Source organism: Gossypium hirsutum, chromosome D03 (genome assembly GCF_007990345.1).
Source record: "Gossypium hirsutum isolate 1008001.06 chromosome D03, Gossypium_hirsutum_v2.1, whole genome shotgun sequence".
NCBI classification, from domain to species: Eukaryota; Viridiplantae; Streptophyta; class Magnoliopsida; order Malvales; family Malvaceae; genus Gossypium; species Gossypium hirsutum.
The window spans coordinates 54,897,544-54,920,140 of record NC_053439.1 but is presented as its reverse complement, the minus strand read 5'-3'; the positions used below and the strand labels follow the sequence as shown (position 1 = coordinate 54,920,140).

Sequence of the window (22,597 nt, the reverse complement as noted above, 5' to 3'; positions counted from 1 at the left end):
CATGAGTTACATTGTTAGAAATTCAACAAGGGTTGATTTGCAGGTCGTACCGGAACCGACTACAAAAAGAAAAGTTATCAATTGAGGCGTCATTGATCACTATAACCAACTTATCGTTTGGAAGGGAAAATCTATTTTTTAAGGATCGGTTTGAGTTCGAAATATACTAAGACTGAGGCTAAACTTTAATATATTTAATTCACAGGTTTAATTTAATTCACTTAATTTTATTTTGCAATCATAATTCTATTTCTATTTTTTTTATTTATTATATATTTGTTTATTTTATTTTTCTTTATAAATTAGATTCCCCTTTTTATTTAGTTTACAACTTTGCACACAGAGGTCGAAGGCGACAACTGTCTAGACTCAAAAAACAGAAAAATTAAGAATCTTAGTTCCAATGAGATCTACCTTACTACTCTATACTATTATTTAATTAAGTTATAACATAAAAATTTATATTTGGTGATTCTAACTCACATGCTTTTATTTCAAAAAAATGGAAATCTACCGATGGATAACTGTATTGATTAACCTTTAAATTCAACCAATAGAGATAGGAATAGGTAATGAGATTAGATTCGCTGTTTTTGTCATCTTGCGCGACTAATATTTACTGTGCTCATGATGTGTTAAAATGACTATATACAATTAACAAAAAAGAGAGATTATATATACATGCCACGTGCTATATGGTGGCATCACATTTACGCTGACAATCCAATTCAGATTCAAATGATAAGATGATTGTTTAGATTTTTTTAAAACTCTATTTATCACTATCATCAAAAAAAAAAACTTTAATTATCACTAAATGGGGTGTAGTTGTGAACTTGTAATACGCTATTTATTTTCATTTTTTCAATCACCAGTCACCAACTGAAAAGAGTCTGGACTGAACTAAAGTGTACAATGCATTGTACATGGCTGATTATGTGTGGTTCCAATACTTCCATTTTGGTTTCAAGTTGGATGCAAATTGCCAAGGAAAAAACCAGCTCCAATCCCATCGCATCCTTTGCTTGCTCCACTGCTTCGTATTCTATACATATATTAGTATTAGTCCATCCCTGAAACTACCCTTCATTCCATTTGGTGGTCTCATTCTGCTTCACTCTTTATGCCAAACCATGAAGATGAAACCACCTTCTCCTTTCCACTTCACCCCCAAACCTCTCAGAACCACCACGCTATTGATGCAATTCTACCACACTTCTTCCAGTTTGGGACCAAATTGCAGAAGGGTTTCTTCTATACTTGAGCCTCGTGCCACCGGTAAATTCCCACTCACGAAAAGCTCTCTGCATCGTACTCGTATCCCATCAGTAACCTTTGCTACAGCCAACTCCCATTTGGACACCCCGGGCTCATCCAACAAGTTGGAAGCTATGGAAGAGCGCATAGAGAAGGTCAGATATTCTATATTATTATTTCATTAGATAAGATATTGACTCAGATAATGCGCACTTATCTCCTTTTTTGGATGTATTTTACAGGTCATTTATCGATGTCGGTTTATGACTCTTCTGGCTGTTTTTGGGTCTTTAACTGGATCATTCCTTTGCTTCATCAAGGTTTAGTCAAATAGACAAACACAAATACATATACATAGTAGACTCTAACATGGAATGCTTTTGGTAGTATTTTGTATTTTGTATGTGTTATTGAGTTACCCTTCCGGTGTTTACTTGATTATCTTCTACAATAAATCGGCTTCAACTTTTGTTTTCATGGATGTAATATTGCTTATTTTGTTCTATATTGTATATTCTAGTTAGAGCTGAGATTCTAGGACTGCAACGGAGCTCTTTTCTGATTTTCCCCTTTCATTTTGAGATTCTAAAAATTCAAATAAGAATCTCAGGATGCTAATGAGATAATATAAAGAGCTGATGTAACCTGGAGAAAACATAATTTATAATGCTTTATTCTATGTACCACATGTGAGGAGAGGCGTCTTAGAATATTGCATTAATCTGTTATCTTAAATGAATTTATTTACACTGTCATATGCAGGGCTGCAGTTATATCATGTCATCTTTCATGGAATATTGGGTGGATCGGAGCAAAGTGATTTTGTTGCTGGTTGAGGCCATAGGTGAGGGTTGGTTTGTTATGGAAGAGTCAAAGTATTTGTGCTCTTATGTTTATGGATGATAGAGAGTAGCAATCAAAGAAACAACGGAGCTTGCCTTCATTTCTTATCTACAATTTATTTGATTCTGTCTCAATTACTATTGCTACCATACTTGGCTGTCAATTGAAATTCAACTCTTACTGCTAGTAATCTTATACATAGAATGAACTGGTTCTACAGCCTACGTCTGATGCTCAAATTTCCAGGGCAAACAAGCTTTTGGTAATAAGCAAGTTCCCTAATCAACGTTCATTTAGGTTTTACATAACAGCTGCATTAGCATCAATATCCATTACACTTTTTTTCTCTAGAAACTGTTTGAAACCAGCGATTCAATAAAAAGAAAAAACCAAATTCATGTTATGGATCTGGTGTAAAGCTGACAGTGGCTGATATCAAATAATCTGTTTATTAAGTTGCCACTACTAGTTTATGTAATTCCATTTGGGTTTCCTATTTCTTTCCTGAAACTAATATTAGTTTGGAGTCTAGATTTGCATGCTGATATTTTCTTTTGTGTGAGAAGTGACAACTTACGGTTTTGCATGATTAATAGGCTTTTATCATTTTGTTATTAATTCCCAGATCATTTGCTACCCGCTCCCAAGCATTATTTTCTCTCAACTCCCATACTATCAAGCCTATTCTTGCTGCTTCTACTTATTTGCTTTTATAGGTATTATGAGAACGTTCAGGTTGAAGAAAAGTTATACTTAGTTAGACAAACACATGAATTTTCAGTTTGTTTGCATTTAAAACTTTCCTTTCTGCTGATCCTGTTTGGTGAAGCTGGGGGACAATATCCCAAATCGCAAGTACTATACCCTAGAGGAAAACCTGTTTTTTGTGCATAATTTTGAAACTGCTATTCTATTCTTTAATTCTGATTGATGGTCTTTTTACTCCTTTCTGAATGATTGATTAGAGTGCTCTATCTTTTCTTCTTCACGAGGTGGGATGGCTTTATAATTTTGTGTCCAGCTGCATGGTTAGTTGATAACTTGAGCAAGATTATTATACTTTAAGGCTACTAAGCATTAAAGTCTAGATGCTCAGCCTCCAGCTTAAACAAAGTTTTCCACCTTGAAGTAAACTCCTCTTGTGCTTTTGAGCCTGCATAGATGGTTTTATTCTTGTTAATTCAAAGTGATGACCCTAGAATTGTGTCCTTTGTTGCCTCATGCTTTACCATGTTACACTTTGTCCAATTAATCATCTCTCAAGGCAGATATGGAGATCCTTGTAACTAGCAGCGACTCTGATTTCTATCTTTTCCTTCTCAATTTCACAATATTTTGACTGGCTATCTAGCTAGGTTTCCAAGTTTCAAAGATAACCACGACTTTTGGTTGGTTTTCAATGTGATGCTTACGACCAGATACAAACCCTTGATGATTCTAAACCATTTAGACTTAAATTATTAGGTAAATTGCTGCTTTGCTGAGTATTAGAATCTACAGCAAAGGTGTTGAAAGTCTTTATCTTTATGTATATAAAAATGAGCTTAGTGTATTAGAATTATTCAGTAGTTGCATAGAAGCTGTGCTCTTAAGTAGGTTATGCATCTGATGTGGTAAACTTGTTCTGTTTAGTGTTGTAATGTCAAAATACAGGTATGCGGTTTATTGTTTCTAAACCCAGATTGATGCTTGTAGTTAGATCCTATTGAGATGAGGCCACTAATTGCCACTGTATTGTTCTTCCAGATATCTATCTAGTGGGAACAGTAATGCTGGTTTTTGGAATGGGTCTTTATGAGCTCTTTGTTTGCAACCTTGATATTGCAAAAACACAATCGAAGGAAAAGGCCACATCAACATCAAATCTCTTTGGATTGTTTGCTTTAAAGGTCAGTCAAAATTTTTTTTCTTTTATCTTCCTAGTTTTGGTCATGAGGATCTTTTATACTACTTGATTGTGAGATTTAATTAATTGGTGGAAGAAAGAAAAACACTTGTGGAAAATTCGAAGTTATCACATTCATGTAGTAGCTTGTGAATATAATTTCATTTGTACCAGGAACGACCAAGATGGTTGGAAATAAAATCAGTGAGTGAACTGAAAACCAAACTTGGGCATGTAATAGTGATGCTTCTTCTGATAGGATTTTTTGACAAGTGCAAGAAGGCTGTAATACACTCTACACTGGATTTGCTTTGCTTCTCAGCTTCTGTCCTACTATCGTCCGGTTGCCTATTTTTGCTATCTAAGCTCAATGGCTCTACATGAGACTTGATCCTTCTCTTCTCTTCTCTTCTGTTTCATTCAGTAAAGAGGATAGTTAGGCAAAGCTATGTATGTAAGATATATGTTAGAAACAAGGAGTGGTTCCTGCTTGTTTGTTACTACACGTACTGATGTATGCATTGGGATGTATTATTTGTAGACTATAGATATAATAAAACATATTTGAAAAGTATCTTATCTGATTGTTTGAAGAGGTTGGATGACACTAAAGTAGTTGATTAGTTATAGACAACGGAAATATATATAGCTTGGTGGATGGGTAGTTTCCTAATTTCTCCTTCGCTTAACATTTCTTCCAATTCCAAGCAATGAATTCTCAAAACAACTGTTTGGAAGAGAAGCTCAATCACTGCAAGCAAGCAGAGGAGCCGGGATCCCTGCCTCCGCCTAAATCCTCTATCTTCCATGCCACAACAAACATAAAAGTGAGCTTTTCAGAAGTTGGATCTCAAGCTGTGTTTCTCGGACTTGCTGCACTTAACTGCCTCTTGCCATTCGCTCAAATCAAATCACAATAGTTCATTCTGTAAATTCTTCTTACATTTTTTTTTATTTCAATTGTGTCTTATTCTATAAAAATTTATCATTTTTACAAAAATTTCAAAATTAAAATTTATTATTTGATAAATGTTGAACTATTATTAGATTAATAGAAATATGCTCACCTCAAATAACTGTGATTAAAAATTTATTTTCAATTTTTTTAATGATTAAAATATAAAGCGGGTAATATTTCAGTAACCATGTAAGTTGTCCTATTAAATAATATGATATTTGGTTATGGGAATGAAAATTTTAATATGAGACTCAAGAGCCTACCCCCTTAGCCCATTCACTTCGCCCCTGTTTTCGTTCCCATAACCAAAAATCACCCAAAATTCTCATTTATATGTTATCATTATTTCTGCTGTCTAATGTGGATTCGGAAGGAAGAAGATGTCTGTAATGAATGGAGGAGCGTCCCATGGAGAAGCTTGGAAAGCTCATGCCTCCATGGCGTTGGTGCAGCTCATGCATGGAGGCTATCACGTAATTACCAAAGTAGCCCTCAATGTTGGTGTCAACCAGCTTGTCTTCTGCGCCTTCCGCGATGTTCTTGCTCTCTCTCTTCTTGCCCCCATCGCCTATGTTCATGAAAAGTATGACCCTTTTTTTTTCTGTACTTAACTCTGCTTCTTCTCAACTACCATTTTAGATAAAATGGGCCATTTTCTTTTCTCCTTTTTGCATCCGTTTCTCACAGAGATGAAACTGACCTGGTATCGTGATTGATCTTACTAATCGACCTGTTCTCATCTCATTAAAATTATCTACATGTATCAACAACTGAATTGATAACCGTAGTTTGCTTGTTTGCTGACTCGTCCAACTAATTCCTGTAATTTTTAGTCAATTTTCAATCTGGCATCTCTGTTGATCATATGATATGTACTCACAATTTGGTTTTCTGAACGCTTGGATTGAAAATATAACTTTTGGATGATGATGTTTCACTTTCCGGTAGAAGTATTCGACCTCCTATGACCAAACGCCTCCTCCTGTCTTTCTTCTTTCTTGGGTTAACTGGATGAGTATTGCTTCTCTCTGGCAATATAATATCTAATAAATTCCGCCTCTAAAAACTTCCTGCCACCCAGCTTATCCGGCTTTTGGTTAACTGGAAAAGGATTTTCGCCAACCAGCTTTTATTTCTCATTGGTCTAAGCTTTACGAATCCAACTTATGCTGCTGCCATACAGCCTTCGGTTCCAGTCTTTGCCTTTCTCTTGGCTGTAATGATGGGGTAATGGCATTATGCACTATACTTTTTCTTCTAAAAAAGAATCTTTTTTTTTTTTGGTTCATTTATATATTTTAATGTCTCTATTACTTTTTGCCATAATTTATTTGAAAATCTACATGCAGTACAGAAAGAGTGACTTGGCTAAGCATTGAAGGTCAAGCCAAGGTTGGAGGTACCCTAATCTGTGCTTCTGGTGCAATATTAATGGTTCTGTTTCGTGGTCCAGCCTTGCTTGGACAGATGGATGCAGACTTTGCTGATCAAAATGACATCAGTGCCAGGAGTCAACCAGAAGGTGCTGGATGGCTTATTTCTAGTCTCCTCGCATTTGGGCTTGAACATTGGCATGTTGGAGTTTTATGCTTGATTGGGAACTGTATGTGCATGGCTGCTTTCCTGGTCATTCAGGTAGGCCATTGCATGGCTGATATACGGATACTTATTTATTATTTTCTCTTCTTTTTTTATCACTCCTATTAACTAATCTTATATAGGATCCTACCACCTCCACCCCCCAAAGAAAAGATTATATAATTAGATTTGTCTTGTTTATAGCCAACACTTTTTACGAAGCATTTCGTATAGGTTTCAATTTCAGCTTTGGAAATGCCTTCAGGTCCATTACAAGGCTTTGCAATGCATGTTTTAACCATATTTTTGAGCAGCTCTCTTGGTCCTTTATGCCTGTATTTGGTTGGAAAGCACGAAATATGCAACATCTACTATTTTCTTAGTGGTTGTCACAAGTAGTGATGGGAATGAATCTTGTAGAATTTCATCGATAAAAACTATATTAAGTTTCATGGAAAACAGTGCTCACTTATTTCATCATTTTGCAACTATATTATAGATTGAACTTTGCTTGTATATTTCATTGTAATTAATACTTTTTAACACTTCCATTCCAGGCTCCAATTTTGGCCAAGTATCCTGCCAACATTTCTGTCACCGCGTTATCCTATTCTTTTGGTGCTGTATTGATAGTAGCAACAGCATTGATTATGACGAATGAATCAACAGACTGGAGTCTAACACAGTCTGAGCTTTTTGCAGTCTTGTATGCTGTAAGTTTGTCGTTGATGTTATGTCATTGCAAATCTTAAATAAGTTTTGGAAGTTAATTTCTTAGCCATTGTCAAAGTGATGGCTTTATCAGGATGTTTGAAATGGTATTTGATGAGGGTGCACATTTTTAAACCTTTGGGGACACTGCTTGAGATGCTAGTTTAATGACCAAGGCCAAACTATAGGGACAGAAGAATAAGAGAAGTGTAAGAAAAGTTATCATAAATAGCAACTGGTGAGGCTCTTCCCATGTAAAGGGAAGTGCATGATTTCTTGCAGAGAGTAGTAGGGTAGACAGATTTCAATAAGAAAGTACCAATCATACAAAGAATTGGTGCTGTCCGTGGGGTCTGTAACTTGGACCTCTGAATGATGCTGGGAAAACGATTATTAAAGGCTTGGTATAACATTCACAGAAGTAACAATAATATGTTGTCCCTGATTGACTGGGTTATAATGAGTATAAAACATAGCTAAGCTACCTAATAGTTAAAGCTGAAACTGAGATGAAGGGTAATGCAGGGATTTGTTGCATCTGCTCTAAACTATGGACTGCTGACATGGTCGAACAAGATCTTCGGGCCTGCTTTAGTTGCTCTCTATAATCCACTTCAACCTGCAGCATCAGCCTTTCTGTCGAGAATTTTCCTTGGAAGTCCAATTTATTTGGGAAGGTTGGTTTTATTTCTGTTGCTACCAGGCTTGAGGCTTCCACTACAATCTAATCTGTTGCACTAAAAGTAGTTTGTGTTCCTCCAAAGGCTGAGGTGAACTTATTTGGTTTTGGTTTTGTTTTGCATATTATGGCAACAACAGTGTAATTGGGGGATTTCTAATAATTGCTGGTCTATACATGGTCACCTGGGCATCCTATTCCTATAGATACAGAGAAAGAGAAAATGGAAGGCACACTCCGGAGGGGGTTGGGTCCTTTGAAACTGTGATCAACAAAAATGCATAAATTAACAACTTTGGTTGGGGCCATCTCATCTGCTTCATCACAATAATCAAATTCAGTGGAGATGCATTCCCTCCCGCAGCCACAGCAGGCCACAGGTATTATCATTATTACTATTTACAAAGATCAACTTCAAATGGTGTCACACGGCAAGGCTTGCCGTGATAGGGGAAAAAATTTCAGTACGTACATATAATAGAGAAAGAGATTGATTGATTGATTAAATACGTTTAGTTTTAATGGGCGTGAAATTAGATTTTAGGAATGTATTACTCACTTTTTCTTTCGTTGATATATATTTAAATTTGATTTAGAGAGCGTGGGATTTCAGAGGATTTATTGTTTCACACCACTTTTTTATAATTGGATTAATAATTCGTTGGGACATTCTTCTTCTTAGTATTAGAGTGAGATTTGACGTTATGTTAGGTGTAGTGTATTTTGCTCATATTCATTCCACCTGATTCCAAGAGAACAACAACAATGATCTTATCCTTATTAATTAACATTTTATGATTAAATTGACATCATATAATTCACTTAATATCAAGTGTTAGGGAACTGTGAGATGGACAAGTTGAGCAACAATATCAAGTGGAGGTGGTAATATAAGTAGGAAAGATGATTGAATAAATGAGACTGACGCCGTGCGTATGTATTTTTACACGTTTACGACAAGGCTGTTGCTAACGTATGGTGTTCACTTGTTTAGTTATTGTTATTTTGCGAAAAGAAGCGTTGCAGCTCAAAATATTTAAACAAGCAAAATATCAGCAAACAACTAACTATTAAACCGTAATATCCCCCCGCAAGATGTGGCTACAAATGTTTGAAAAGCAGGACCATAAAGAGGTTTAGTAAAGATATCAGCCAACAGAAGAAAGACGTAGAAAACCACCTTCGATATGATTGGTACGTTGGTGAAATACGAGATTGTAGGCAATATGAAATGCAGCTTGATTTTCACGATATAAGGAAGCAATTAGTGTAATAATCTAAAAGGATGACAAAAACCAAAAGCAATAGCTTAGTTTGTGTTGATACGTTTCTAATTATTGTCTGAACAATAGCTTTACCGAATTTAATTGAATTGAAGAAGAGCAGAACAAAGCAGAGATGGACAAGTTTGCATTGCATGATGATGATGGTGCTAATTCCGCTGCTCTTTTCTTTTTCTTGATTAAACAAACGCACTTCACATTCACGTTGTACATAAATTGAAATGAAGAGGAGCAGAACAAAGCAGAGATGGACAAGTTTGCACTGCATGATGATGATGGCGCTAATTCCGCTGCTCGTTTCTTTTTCTTCATTAAACAAACGCACTTCACATTCACGTTGTACATTACACAAAGAAGCATCTATGTTGGTAACTTACCCAAAGAAGAAAAAGAAAAATTCTTAACTACTACAGCAGGTAAACAAAAAAACAAAAGTGATTCTGTTCATAAATCATAATCCTGTTCCATACAGAACATGCACTGTGAACTACTGAGTTGAATCTCTCAGGTACACTAAATTCCTACCTACTACTGCAGGCAAACAAATATTATACATCAGAATACATCTTTTTTATACAATAAATCATCTGTATACCACTCTTTCTCTCTGCTTCTTGCTTGTTCACCCACTCAACTCAAGCATACATCTCCACTATATAAAGCAACATCATACATACTATGTACCCAGGGGCAACTTGCACTAGTAAAAAAACAAACCAACTGCCGCCTAGTAGTAGTACTTATAGACTCTAATCAATGGGATATTCAGCCTCTTCCAGTATTGTGATGCCAACCAACATATAACCGAAAAGTACACTACAAGAAAACAAACACGCTTGATAGGGGCTGTGTTAATGGCTTCAGGAAATAAAGACTTCATATGCTGTAGGATTCTAACGAAGCTGATAGTGATTATAGATGTTGAAAAACCAGTGATGACACCTGCTATTGTTTCCCACCTCCAATATCTAGCTCTCCCCTCACCCAAAAACCAAGACCGCAAAATCTTGGTGGATCTGATGCCATCAAAACAACAATAATTAAACAGAGGAAAGCAGCATTAACTCACCAAGACATCAAAACAGAGAAGTTCACAATATCTCCTACTCAAATATTCTGCAACCATGATCAGCAAAAGTAATTAACAGATAAGATTACTGCACATTAACTAAATGATGAAAATTAAGGCATAAAAACTTTTGCATCATTCTCGGCAAAATATCAACTGCAGTCTAAATCTAGAGAAATTATCCCATCTTCATTCAATTTTCACAAGTCCACCCGCTACCCTCTCTTTCTCTCTCACCTTTTTCATTTTTACCAGAATCCATTACCTTATTAGAATTTCTCTCCCCCAAACTTCAGAAAGAGCTCTGCTGCTGTTTGTCCCAGAATATGCACTACATCCAAAACAGTGTAATAACTTCAGCTCTGCACTCATCATGTGATCCCAAGGGTAAAAAACTAACTAGAAACTCAAGTTCAAAATAAAGGTGGACCAAAATGCAAATCTAGTTCATCCCAACCAAACAATTTAACGACCAGAAAAGCACATTGTTAAGAAGCAGCTACCGAAAACAACTTCCTGCAACTATATAAAATAAAATGTAAATGAAACTAAGTAGTAAACTCACATTATTAAATATCGCTTTATCATTTCAATTGAGGATGGATGTTTTGCTTGGCAACTGAAAAAACCATCATCATACAACTTTACTGTGGAAATACCTAATATATACCAGCAGTCGTAGGTTTCATTAACCTGAAAGAGGGGACTGATTAGATAGATTTACATAAAATTGCACTTAAAAAATCTGGTCTGCACATGATCATAAGGAACAACCGGAACTTGAAAAAGCTACCTTAAACTTATCTTTGGTCAACCAAGCAGCACCAAAGTTAGGTCTGCAACTAAGCGGAAGAGCTTCATTCGGTGCCTCTGTAAAGGCAAGTTGCGTCTGACCCAAAGAGTGGTCTCTGTACTCCACCTGCAATCGTTACGCAATAGTATAAAAATAGAGATATTTTAGAGTGCCTAATATTGATGCCTTCCTCTTTCACAAATCTTTTCAGTAATACAGCTAAATTACAAGGTTTGGCAAATCCCAAAACCAATCAATATACCATTCTTAGGAAAATAATCAAGTAGAAAGCAAATATTATATAATAATGACAAAATAATCAAGATGAAATTTTGCCACAATCAAGAACACCCATATTTTGCAACCAAAAAAAAAAACAGTTGAGCTAATGACTTAAATTAGATATAATGTTACCTTGAACACTGAGGTCCAGTAATAATCATAACGGCATCTAAATTTGCTCCTTTCGAAAGGATAAAACACATGCTTTGCTTTATAATTCAATAATCCAAGCTCGCAAACCTTCGATGACCTAATATCCACACCTGATTTAAAATAAGAAAAAAAATAGCAAAAGAGGCAAGCTTGCATTACCTCGATATAACCGAAAAAAACATAGTAATCGATAAGAAATAAATATCAATTTTGAAAAAATAATCAAAATATGATACAAAGAGAAGTCGAAGTTTGATTAGTAAAGAGAAACCGAGAGAAGCATACTGCTAGAGACTATCTTGCACTGTGTGGGGATGGAGATGGGATTCGAAATTGAGAGTTCCCCCATGAAAATGGCAAGAAGTCCGACTAAGAATGATAAGGAAAAGACAGCGAAGATGGGGAAGAGAAGGGCAAAAGCGATTCGAAGTAACATGTAGCGAAAACCCTTGTTACCATTATCGGGGAGTTCTTGAGAATCCATACACTCAAAAGCGCAAATTAACAGAAGCTAGACGGTTTTCCTGTAAGTGGACCGGTCACCGGGACCATTTATCCGGTGATCGGAGACTTTTGTAGAGTCAGAACTGATAAAAATAAAGAGAGCACGCTGCGCTAGGGATCCTAGCGTTTTTAGAGAGTTTTTTTTTTCTTTTAAAATAAAAAAATTTAAGCCGACCGGCGGATTTTGAAGAGAAAAAACGAAAACAGATCTAGCTGAAGCCTAGAGATTTGAAACTTCTATATATTTTTGTTATATGAAATTATAAAAGGAAAAAAGTCCAAATATTTGTTGGATCATAAGAAAAAATAGCAACATCATATTAACTCAATCCAACTCTTAAATAATATAATTCATGACACAACCGGTAAAAAATAATTTTATAATAAATAAATTTATAAAAAATTATACTAAAAATAAAATTGATAAAATTAAAGTTTTTAAAACCATAATGAGTTGTGTTCGAATTCATTAAAGTGTCACAAAAATCCCTCTATTATGTTGAGAAGTTCATTTTAATCCCTCTACTTTGTAAAGTAACGTTTTAATCCTTAAATGTTTGAAAACATAGCAAGGTTAAAAATGTTTAATTGACTTAAAAATGAATAAGATGTCATAAAGTTAGTTGGTAAGTAATATTAAAAATCTGGCATGAAAAAACCTTGCCTGATATTTACGGATTAGCTAACTTGTACCCATTGAATTTGATAACGCCTCAAAATTCTCAGTATAACACTTGATGGTGTTCCGAGTTCGTGTTCATCGGATTGATGAGTAATCTTGGAAATCTGCATCGAGGATGGTGAACGAAAATGTGGTCTTCGTCTCAGAAAAAATCATATATAAACAAATAATTTCCCTTAATCTTTTATCATAGGTGTTTGAATCTAATATCCATATAGTATTTAAGAAAGTCTAGAGCTACGTTAACAGCAAGAGCCTAGAGATTTTGGTTTTCAAGGTTAAGACTTACGAGAGGTAAACAAAATTTTGATTTTAAATTATAATTAATACAAAAGGGAATTTTACTCGCTCAGAATCATAAATAACCTGTAACTTACACCTTGTATTACATCTTGTATTCAATACAAAATAATATTTGACCAAACATACGTCCCAAAAGACCAAGGTCTTCCTCTGCACCGTATACAAAATTAGCCTAGCAGGTTGGATTACTCGATACGAAAATTTTCACAATTAAAATCATGTTAGAAGTCCGAAATATTGCATAATCGTTCCAAAACAAAAAGCAATAGCTAATGCGTAGAACAAACGTCTCCATTTCATAACCGAAACAGAAAACCAAGTATTATATTACCACGAAAGCACTCAAACAGCGTTCATTTCCATAAAAGAAAATTATTTGGACTCCGATTACACATACATAACAATAAACCAAGATGCTGGGCCACCACCCATCTCACCCCACTACTTTTCTGGTAAAACTTCTTCCAGACTGCATCTGTTGGGTTGGTCTAATAAACATGTCATTCTTAGATTGCGCAGTCCACTGTACCCCAGCTTTCATTGCGGCTGGCCTTTGCCTGCGATTTACAATGGTCACATTTGCCAACTTCTCCACTACATCCGAAGCTCCAACAGTAGTTCTATGCTTGCCGATGGACACTGCAATTCATTTTCAAATTTCAAATATCAAACAAGACTAGACTGATAAAAAAACAGGCTCTTGGAAACTTTCCATCCAACAACCAGATCCAGTAAGCAGCAGCCAGGAAACTTGATTTATATTACATATACATAAGTATATATGTAGGTTGCATATTTCATATTCTCCATGGACTGGTAATATTCAGATACAAATAGTCATGGCATGGTTGAATCTAGATTTTTTTTTTTAAAATCAAACTTCATATAGCAAAGACTTACTTGGACTCTTTCTTCCAGGTGGTCGATACCTTGTTTGTTTCACAGTGTTCTTCAAGGATTTATGATCACTCTTATCCATACGTTTAAGAGAAGGAAAACAAAACAAGATCATTTTTAGACACAATGTACAGAAAATACTACTAGAGAAGCAAAACCACTAAGAAACATTCCATGATAAATAAAATTACCTGATTAACCATCTCCAGCTTGCGTTGCACACCTGCAATAATTAATGATAATTAGAAATCCACTATGTATGATCATCTAGGAAATAAACAGCACAATAGACAAGGGTAAAAAACTAGATCAAGCTCTCCATAACAAATATCATTAGTAAACTATTTAAGCATTAGTACATATTCTACAATCTATCACCTGTGATTGTGCCCATAGATGCATTTGACTTCAGAGAAAGATTGCCAGTGAGCCCTGCATTCGGTAGAACCCCAGAAAACCTCCTAGCTGATTGCTGCTCCAATTTTTGTCTCACCCCAACTACAAGCATGCAAATTAGAGATTAGCCATATAATAACCAAATAACAAAACCCATCCAGAATAAAGGACAAAAATGGCTGTATATTAGAACAAACCAGGTGGAGGAGTTCTAGAAACAGCTGCTCTAGGACGTAGAGAGGGTGGAACATAAAGGCAACTCTGCACATCATAAGGAAGCCTAATGGTCAAGCACTTGCTACAACATAAATGTCATTTGACCTCATAAACGAACAAATAGAAACATTATTAACACACACAAAAAGAAACTACCTGAAAGAAAGGATGTTGAAGGGCCTCAGCAGCAGTTGGCCTTCTGCAAGGATCCAACGAACAGAGAGACTAAAAACAAACAGCAAAGAATATGTCAATTTGCCTTCAAACAATCCAAATATTAATAAACATAACAGAAAGCTCTTCCTGCAGCAGGATGAGGGTGGAAAGGAATAAAAACCAATAGTCAGTAGAATGCACTCAACTGTAATAAGGTTTATTGCATCATGACTTGCTGATGGAATCAACACAGACAGATGTGTCCCATCGAACTTCCATGTCCAATAACAGAAGTTGAAAAGTATTTTAGATACTATACACTCACAAGAAAATCCATATGAAACAATTTGAGAGAGAAATACCTGCGGGAACTGGTAGTTTATAGTTCTTGCAAGATTAAGCCCATCTGGCCATGATTCTTCAGTTGGAGTGCCTACTACACTGCAAATTTTGTAAATTTCATCTGCTTCACTGCACACATAATAGTAATGAAGGGTTAGCAGCAATCCTGTGACTAGCCAGGCAAATATCTGCTACTGCCACAAAATAGAAAACATAATTGAATACCATCTAATACCTACAAAAATGCATGATAATGTATGGTCTTGAGAAGGCACTAGTAAGTAAACACAGAATAATGATAGAAATAACAACAAACCTTGTGCCAGGAAAAAGAGGATGTAAGGTGAACAACTCAGCCATGATTGCACCCATCGCCCACATATCTATAACCAAGGAGAAAAACCATAATTAACAAGGGCTGTCGCCACTTTTTTCTTAAGTGATTCTCTATTGATTAAACAGAAAACACACCAACTTTTGAAGTGTATAGGTATGATTGAAGAAGTACTTCAGGGGCACGATACCTAAAAAGGAAACCCAAGGCTTAGAGTTAGAACGAATATAAAAATAAAAAATAAAAAAAGGTGAAAAAACCACTAATTCTCAGTATCAAACCTACCAGCGTGTTGAGACATACTCGGTGTACGGTGGACGTGAGCTTATTTCACGAGCAAGACCAAAATCAGCTATTTTGATTATATCTTTAGTAACCAACAAATTCTCTGGAAAGAAAAAGGCAGTTACAGAATATTCCTCTTGAGTAAATTAACAAAAGCATGAATTTCACTAAAAAAATGAATAAACACAATACCAGGCTTTAGGTCACGATGAAAATAACCACGCTGGTGCATGTATGCAAGACCTTGAAAGACTTGGAAGCACCAATTTCTAATGTCAACTTCTGAAAAAAGCTTTTCCCTGTCTTTCATAAGTTGGTATAGGTTGCATTCCTGGAAAATTTTCATGCTTTCAGTAAAATAACTTAACTCCCAATAATTAAAAGCATGTTATAGTAGAAAACAGATAGGTTACCAACCATATATTCAAACACAAAGTATAGAATGTCATTTTCCCTAATGACCTCCTTAAGCTTCACAATATTGGGATGATTCATTCTCCGCAGTGACTGTCAAAAGAAACATACAATCATGTATAAGAAAGGGGGGGTAAGAGCAAAACCTGAAAATCCAACTCATATTACCTTAACTTCTCTCAGATTCACACACTCTTCCCATGAGTAATATTTCTTCTTCATTTTCTTAATTGCAACCTTCAGAACAGGAAATAGTTAATTGAAAAAAATACACCGATATCAACATATTAGAAGAAACATGTTCACAAATCAAATGAATAAAATCTTAGGAATACTCACAACTTCACCAGAGAGCCTATTAATAGCTCGCCAAACAGTACCAAATGTTCCATCACCAACTTCCTTAATTAATTTGTACCTAATATCATTGAAATATTGATAAGAAAAAAATTATCATGCATAGAAAAATTATTGACAAGTATATCACAGGATAAACAACTTACCTCTCCATTGCCTAGCAGAACAAAGAGTAGCTCTTTCTTTATTCAAGAGAGGTATGAGAACCAACAATACCCATGTGACATTTATCTTCAGTAGAAGATTGCTTGTATTAAATCAAACTATAGAACATTATAGAAAAGAAATGCGTAGCAGATCAACTAAATCCACCAGAGGTTTTAAGGTGGATGGGCCTCACAGCATAGTTTGGTACTAAACCCACAGCTTCAAGATGAAAATAATGCATCAACAGAAGTTATACATGAGCTCCACAAAACATACTGATTTGAACCAACCAGAATGGTTGCTTCAGTCAACATAAAGGATGCCAAGCTCAAGGTGCTCTTTGCCCAATTCAGAAGCTTAATTGCAATTAACGTATATACTAAGAACAAACTCTTGTAGGTAAACCACCATCACATCACTAATCAGGAGCAACAATAGAAAATTAATCAAGTACTACACCAGCTAATGCTTAGTAAGCAACTTCTAAATGTCTACTGTGAGAGCTCAGGCCTGTGATAATTGACAAGAAAATAGAAAAATAAAGTAAAGGTCACAAAATGGACAAAAGTTAATACTTAATAGATATGGGGAAAGATAATCATGTAAGCATATATTGTGTATACCTGGAAGGTGTTTTCGCAAAATCTTTGACCAAATGTTGTATCAGCAAAGCACTGCCAAGAAAATTGTTTTAGAACCTTACTATCTATTTTCAGTCAAATGGAGAAAGACAAAATACCTTACTTGCAGAAGTGCGATCTAACACGTATCCCTGAAAAAACTTGCATTACGCTTCCTGCTTTGGGTATTAAAAAGAGACTGGGCACTAAGTGCAATTGACAAATGAAACCAAGAGAAAATCTCCATGGATGATAAACCGCCAGTCAAGTACTTCTTGGAATGAAAACATCCGGAAAAGGTAGCAATTTGACCAGAAGCACACTTGTTCCATGTCTTGAAAAGGAAACTAAATCCTTTTAAATCCAAGCCCGGTGCAATCTAACATTAAAACATCAATTGAAATTTGAGTCAAGATGGATCTTATAGAAGCAGATAATCTAATATGATAAACTCTATTAGGAATAGTAAAATAGTACAAGATCATGGTATAATTGGTAAATAATCTAGAAAGGGACCGAGTTGCCATGAAATAAGACGCAGTGATTCAATCATATCTCATGCAATTATGTGCAAAAGTGAAAAAAATGAATATCCATCCCAGAAAGCGAATTCAAGACAAAAATCAACCAACCTAAACCACTAGCGACTCATCAGATCAAGATAAAATCAATGCCCAGTTCTATATAACAGCAATCCATTAGGAAACCCCGTGAAACGAGCATCACGAAAAAAAATTCAACGAATCAATTCAGGAAAGGTCGACAAATGCAAATAAATTTCTTCTAAATAAAAGGGGCAAACCCTAATAAACTAGTAAACTGAAATCTATGAAGCCAAACTAGTTCCTAATTATTAAACAGGAAAAAAAATTCTAAAGAGAAACTCTAATCTAACCCTAGACATTTAAGAGAGAGAGAAGATGAGGTCGGATCAGATCCAAGTTATGAATTAGAAAGAAAAAGAAAAGCATGAGAGAAGAGAAGAGATACCTTAAAACCAAGTGGCATAAGCACCGTCGCCGAGGACGGGAAGAGGTGGAATCCAGAGTTTCGCTATTTCTCCGTCTCCCTAAGAAGCAAAAATTAGCACAATTTTTTGTATTTTTGATGCTTAGCTTTGTGTTTGGGAATTGAAGGGAAATATCTACTCTTCTTTAAATACTGACGTTGGTAGGGTCGGGGCAGTTGTTGCTCTCGTCTTGTCACGTGTGAACCAAGAAGAGAAAACGCTTGTATTTCGCTCGTTTGCCAGCCGCTTCTCTACGCTACGCCCTACTCTATTATGTTGAGCTCGTATGATGGACGCTCTGGTGTCTGAATCTCCTTGACTGGGATTTGGGACAACATTCCCACGCGTCCAACCTCTATTCCTTTTCTTTCCTTTCATATCTCTACAACAAAATGACTTCCAACCAAATTTCTGGTTAGTTTGTTATTGTTTTCGTCAACTTTTCTTTTAATGTACAGATCATGGATATCATTCATAATATTATGTTACGGACAATTAACTTTGTAATAAGTAGCTCAACCGACCAGGTTTGGCCACCACAACCTCATCAATGCAATTATCTCAAATGTTTCAACTTTGTCAAGGGTAACAATTCACTGGGATCAGATCCCATTAACCACGTTCGCATAATATGTAGAGTTCCTTTAACCTACTTCATCAAAGACAAGTGTTGTGCATTTCCTTACATAGTTTACACGTTAGACCTTACTTAACTTGTCTCCATCTCATCACTACCCACCAAGAAGGTTATTGTGTCTCCTCAAATGGTAATCATGATAGAACTTGCACCATAAGCGTGTTAAGACCCCAAGTTAAGAAAGGGTCACCATCACCTAAAAATACCTATCTCTAACTTTGGGGAGAGATCATTTTTCTTTATCCTTTTCAACCTCTTAATTAGACCAATAACACCTTAACTTCTTTACAATTCTTTGCATACCACTATGTGAATTGTCTTCCAAGCCTCCTACATTTTCTTCCCCTCAACAATTTGGTGTGGTGAGTATGGATCAAATATAGCTTATCCCAATGAGTACGACCCTGAAAACCAAACAACATTTACAAATCCTTCCACCCAACAAGCTGGTCAAGCTAGTTCTCCAGAAGCGACCTATAACCTTTATGTGGATGTTTATAGAAGATGGCTTCACCCATAACATGCTTATGTCAATTTTCCTCCTCAACCAAACATCTACCCAGTGCATACCTTTGAAGAACAATCCCCAAACCCCTTGTTTAAACCATCTTGTAACACCCCACGCCCGACTCCCTTATTGGATCCGGGTATGGAGCGTCATAGATTAACCTAATTAGAAAACACACATTTCCATCTTTTTTTTAAAGGAAAGACCGTTAACCATTTGGCGAATACCCCCTTTTCCAATAGCAGTATTCCATTCATTTAAGACCACTTTTATTTAGAAGCACGATTTAAAATAATAACCAATTGTATTTAAGGATTTAAAGATGCACGGATTTGACCTTTGGCAACCACTTAATTAACATCAATGGGTCACAATAACGTTATGCTTTCAAGGCTTCCATTCAACATTCGACGGGTTCATTATAACGTTCAATATAGATTAAATATTTCAAAATGGAGGTATCTAACAATTAACCTAACACCTCCAACAAATAAACATTAACCCCCAAAAAATAAAAAGGCTCACAACTTGGCGCAAATCTGGATGTATCCCTTCGATCACCACGCTTAACCTAAGAACTTGAAAGGAAGAAAAAACTGGATAAGTTCGTAAGAACTTAGTGAGTTCCTGAGAAAAACAATCTCACCTTAATTATTATCAAACATTAAGGAAAATAAATACTTGACTAGTTCGCCATAGCTAGAGGATACATTACTTTGGTTTGTAATCATCTGGCGGTCAATATCGCAATCGAACTCAATTGATTGGCGAATAATACTAGTTTCTAAACTCATATATGACAGTCATGGGCACATCTGCTCCACGAATATGCCACTTGCGTGGATTACCATTTATGACTGACAGACTTACTGTTTATGTTTTCATGCAACATGCACCACTTTTCTATATACTCCCTTCATTGTGCTAGTTTCTGATCCCGATTCCCAAAGAACCAATTTTTTCTATAACTTCATATTCGCTCATCAGAGCTATATAACAACATCACATTCCTATCCTTCTAATTCCCTTCATTGTATAAACACATAAGTGCTCCCCCACAAGGTCGGGTTTTCAACATTCATGGTTTGCATCAAAGTGTCATTCCAAAGGATCCTGCCTACCTGTTGCCTCCTCATACCATTCTGGATACGGAGCTTGTGCCCTAAGGAATGTGTAACAGCCTAAATTTTCAGTGGTAACGGAAACGGTGATTTGAAGTCACCAATTCCGATAAGTAAGCTCATAAATTTTATTATTTAGTATTTACGAGTTAAATGTAATTTTAGAAATATTTGTGAAATAGTGATTTGAGTTTAGAAGAAATTATTAGGTTAATTGGATTTAAAACGGGGTATCGAGACCTTGATTTTATAAACCGAGTCGTAAATATTTTTATAAATATTGACGAACTGTCATTAAGGTAGTATTTCGTTAAAAAATTAAATTTATTTCGATAGTTAATTAATTAAAAATAACTAAATTGGAAAATGTGCAAAACTTGCTAATTAAGAGAAATAGTGATTAAACAGCTTAAACGGTAAATAAGGGAGGACTAAAGGAGTAAAATAGCCAAAAGGAGATGGCTGAGGCGGCAAAAGCAGAGAATAAAAAACAAAATAAGGTGAATTAGGGGCAAATTGGTCATTTAGTGAAATTAAAAAAATAAAACAAATGGCTAATTAATTTCTAGACATTTTCTTCTCCAAAATTCAGCCAAAAATAGCCATAGGAGAGCTCCTTAATCTGGTTTTTCATATTTTAGCTCCAAGTGAGTTCAATTCTTGCTCTTTTCTTGTAATTTTTGTATTTTTAATACTTTTACAATTAGGCCCTACTATCTAATTCATTAGTTTTTATTTTATTTTATGGGTAATTTTGAAAGTTACCATTGATGAATGTTGGATGTTTATGATGAATTAACATGGATTTGAAGTTTAATTTTTGTTAGATGAAGATTTTATCAAATAATTTCAATAAAAATTGATTTTAGGACCAAATTGTGGAAAAGATTAAATCTTAGGGTTTGGTATTAAAGTTTGCTTATTAAAGGCTGTGTAATAGCTTATAATATTTAGATAAAGTGTTAATTAATAAAAATTAGCTCATTTGATGAGTTAATTGATGAGGGACTAAATTGCAAAAAAATTGTGAAAGTTGGGCAAAAGTGTACATATGACAAAGTTTAGGGGTAAAAATGTAATTTTACCAAAAAAGTGAAATTGAGCTAATTTGAGTAGCATGATGAATAAATAAGTTAAATGTGTTGTTATAGATCAAGAAAGACGAGATTCGGACTTAGAACGGGAGAAAAATAAAGAATATGACGAATAAGTCCTTTTCACCGGTTATGCTACCGAGGTAAGTTCGTAATGTGATGACTTCATTGGAATGTATGTTAAATACTTTGATTATGCCTAAACTGTGATTACGAGATTTTCATTAATGTATGAATTGTAAATATGACTTTACAGATATATTCGAAGATAAAATCGACAAGCTAGAAATCTCAATTGAACCTTAGGAATAGAATTTGATACTTGTGAAATATTATAATTTGATATACCAATTTGGCTTCGGGCCATGCATATCAGATAAATTGGCTTCGGGCCATGATATTAGCACTTCGGGTGCGATTTATATCAATTTGGCTTCGGGACATGCATATCGGATAAATTGGCTTCGGACCATGATATTAGCACTTCGGGTGCGATTTATACCGATTTGGCTTCGGGCCATGCATATCAGATAAATTGGTTTTGGGCCACGATAATAGTTCTTTGGATAAGTTACATTGATTTGGCTACGGGCCATGGTATAGGTACTTACCATATAAGATATTTGAGCATCCGATTTCTATTCCGAATGGTTTAACCGGTAAATGAATGAGATGAATGAGAAAGAGGTTAGTACGAGACGATATTCAAGTATTTAATAGAGAAAAATGATGAAATGATTATGGAATGGATCATGTAATTGTATAATGAAATGTGAAATAAATTGTGAAAAACTATTTATATAGCAAGTATGAGAATTGAAATATGATATGGTTGTGGTAATAATTAAATATTAATACAAAGAAATCCTGAAACAGTAAAATTTGCAATAAAATAGTTTTGGACAGCAGTAGTTGTATAAATTTGAAAAATTACCAAAAATTGTGGGAATCACATTAGAGGTTGAATAAGATATGAAATTAAAGCTTATTGAGTCTAGTTTCACATAGAAGGAATGATGTAAGCAAAAGAATCTCATATTATGAGGTATTTGAATTTTTGTGAGATGAGACAATGTCAGAATGA

The 22,597-nt window shown here is 35.2% G+C and overlaps 4 protein-coding genes across 9 annotated transcripts; 2 read left to right on the top strand and 2 right to left on the bottom strand.

The window, feature by feature from the left end:
- The first annotated feature begins 703 nt into the window (after positions 1-703).
- Positions 704-4,559, top strand: LOC107938555 (uncharacterized). 2 transcript variants are annotated; one of them, XM_016871755.2, is made up of 5 exons: positions 704-1,412; positions 1,500-1,577; positions 2,020-2,101; positions 3,847-3,989; positions 4,160-4,559. In XM_016871755.2, exons 1-5 carry the CDS (start codon positions 927-929, stop codon positions 4,367-4,369), a joined length of 999 nt encoding a protein of 332 aa, XP_016727244.1. In that variant the 5' UTR covers positions 704-926; the 3' UTR covers positions 4,370-4,559. The 2 variants fall into 2 exon arrangements, with proteins under 2 accessions (XP_016727244.1, XP_016727245.1); XM_016871756.2 differs by having other exon boundaries at positions 780-1,412; positions 4,245-4,559.
- Positions 4,560-5,133: 574 nt separating this feature from the next.
- On the top strand, positions 5,134-8,583 carry LOC107938565 (WAT1-related protein At4g19185). Its single transcript, XM_041090663.1, has 5 exons — positions 5,134-6,170; positions 6,293-6,578; positions 7,079-7,234; positions 7,758-7,909; positions 8,052-8,583. The coding sequence occupies exons 1-5, from the start codon at positions 6,163-6,165 to the stop codon at positions 8,194-8,196; spliced, it is 747 nt and encodes a 248-aa protein (XP_040946597.1). The 5' UTR covers positions 5,134-6,162; the 3' UTR covers positions 8,197-8,583.
- Positions 8,584-9,611: 1,028 nt separating this feature from the next.
- On the bottom strand, positions 9,612-12,309 carry LOC107938591 (uncharacterized). 3 transcript variants are annotated; one of them, XM_016871804.2, is made up of 6 exons: positions 11,777-12,309; positions 11,471-11,601; positions 11,057-11,182; positions 10,829-10,956; positions 10,529-10,594; positions 9,612-10,210 (listed from the first exon to the last, which is right to left on the bottom strand). In XM_016871804.2, exons 1-6 carry the CDS (start codon positions 11,973-11,975, stop codon positions 9,922-9,924), a joined length of 939 nt encoding a protein of 312 aa, XP_016727293.1. In that variant the 5' UTR covers positions 11,976-12,309; the 3' UTR covers positions 9,612-9,921. The 3 variants fall into 3 exon arrangements, with proteins under 3 accessions (XP_016727293.1, XP_016727295.1, XP_016727294.1); XM_016871806.2 differs by having other exon boundaries at positions 11,948-12,301; XM_016871805.2 differs by lacking the exon at positions 10,529-10,594.
- Positions 12,310-13,257: 948 nt separating this feature from the next.
- On the bottom strand, positions 13,258-18,331 carry LOC107938577 (cyclin-dependent kinase F-4). 3 transcript variants are annotated; one of them, XM_016871788.2, is made up of 19 exons: positions 18,135-18,331; positions 17,269-17,523; positions 17,148-17,198; positions 16,524-17,034; positions 16,360-16,438; positions 16,189-16,257; positions 16,024-16,113; positions 15,799-15,937; positions 15,607-15,709; positions 15,459-15,511; positions 15,304-15,370; positions 15,008-15,116; positions 14,852-14,917; positions 14,646-14,714; positions 14,471-14,534; positions 14,256-14,375; positions 14,069-14,100; positions 13,881-13,950; positions 13,258-13,619 (listed from the first exon to the last, which is right to left on the bottom strand). In XM_016871788.2, the coding sequence occupies exons 4-19, from the start codon at positions 16,529-16,531 to the stop codon at positions 13,414-13,416; spliced, it is 1,344 nt and encodes a 447-aa protein (XP_016727277.2). In that variant the 5' UTR covers positions 16,532-17,034; positions 17,148-17,198; positions 17,269-17,523; positions 18,135-18,331; the 3' UTR covers positions 13,258-13,413. The 3 variants fall into 3 exon arrangements, with proteins under 3 accessions (XP_016727277.2, XP_040946596.1, XP_016727278.2); XM_041090662.1 differs by having other exon boundaries at positions 17,264-17,523; positions 18,135-18,291; XM_016871789.2 differs by lacking the exon at positions 14,852-14,917.
- Positions 18,332-22,597: the final 4,266 nt, after the last annotated feature.

Excerpts from the sequence above, each read along its gene's own strand:
- LOC107938591 (XM_016871804.2), bottom strand. The coding sequence starts at position 11,975 with ATGGATTCTCAAGAACTCCCCGATAATGGTAACAAGGGTTTTCGCTAC. Across the intron at positions 11,183-11,470 it reads ACTGGACCTCAGTGTTCAAG|GTGGAGTACAGAGACCACTC; the intron begins GTAACATTATAT and ends TAACGATTGCAG. Across the intron at positions 10,595-10,828 it reads ATAAAGCGATATTTAATAAT|TGCATATTCTGGGACAAACA; the intron begins GTGAGTTTACTA and ends TTTTGGATGTAG.
- LOC107938577 (XM_016871788.2), bottom strand. Across the intron at positions 15,117-15,303 it reads CCTCTTTTTCCTGGCACAAG|TGAAGCAGATGAAATTTACA; the intron begins GTTTGTTGTTAT and ends TTATGTGTGCAG. Across the intron at positions 13,951-14,068 it reads AGCTGGAGATGGTTAATCAG|AGTGATCATAAATCCTTGAA; the intron begins GTAATTTTATTT and ends CGTATGGATAAG.
- LOC107938555 (XM_016871755.2), top strand. The coding sequence starts at position 927 with ATGGCTGATTATGTGTGGTTCCAATACTTCCATTTTGGTTTCAAGTTG. Across the intron at positions 1,578-2,019 it reads CATTCCTTTGCTTCATCAAG|GGCTGCAGTTATATCATGTC; the intron begins GTTTAGTCAAAT and ends TGTCATATGCAG. Across the intron at positions 2,102-3,846 it reads GTTGCTGGTTGAGGCCATAG|ATATCTATCTAGTGGGAACA; the intron begins GTGAGGGTTGGT and ends TTGTTCTTCCAG.
- LOC107938565 (XM_041090663.1), top strand. Across the intron at positions 6,579-7,078 it reads CTGCTTTCCTGGTCATTCAG|GCTCCAATTTTGGCCAAGTA; the intron begins GTAGGCCATTGC and ends CTTCCATTCCAG. Across the intron at positions 7,910-8,051 it reads AGTCCAATTTATTTGGGAAG|TGTAATTGGGGGATTTCTAA; the intron begins GTTGGTTTTATT and ends TGGCAACAACAG.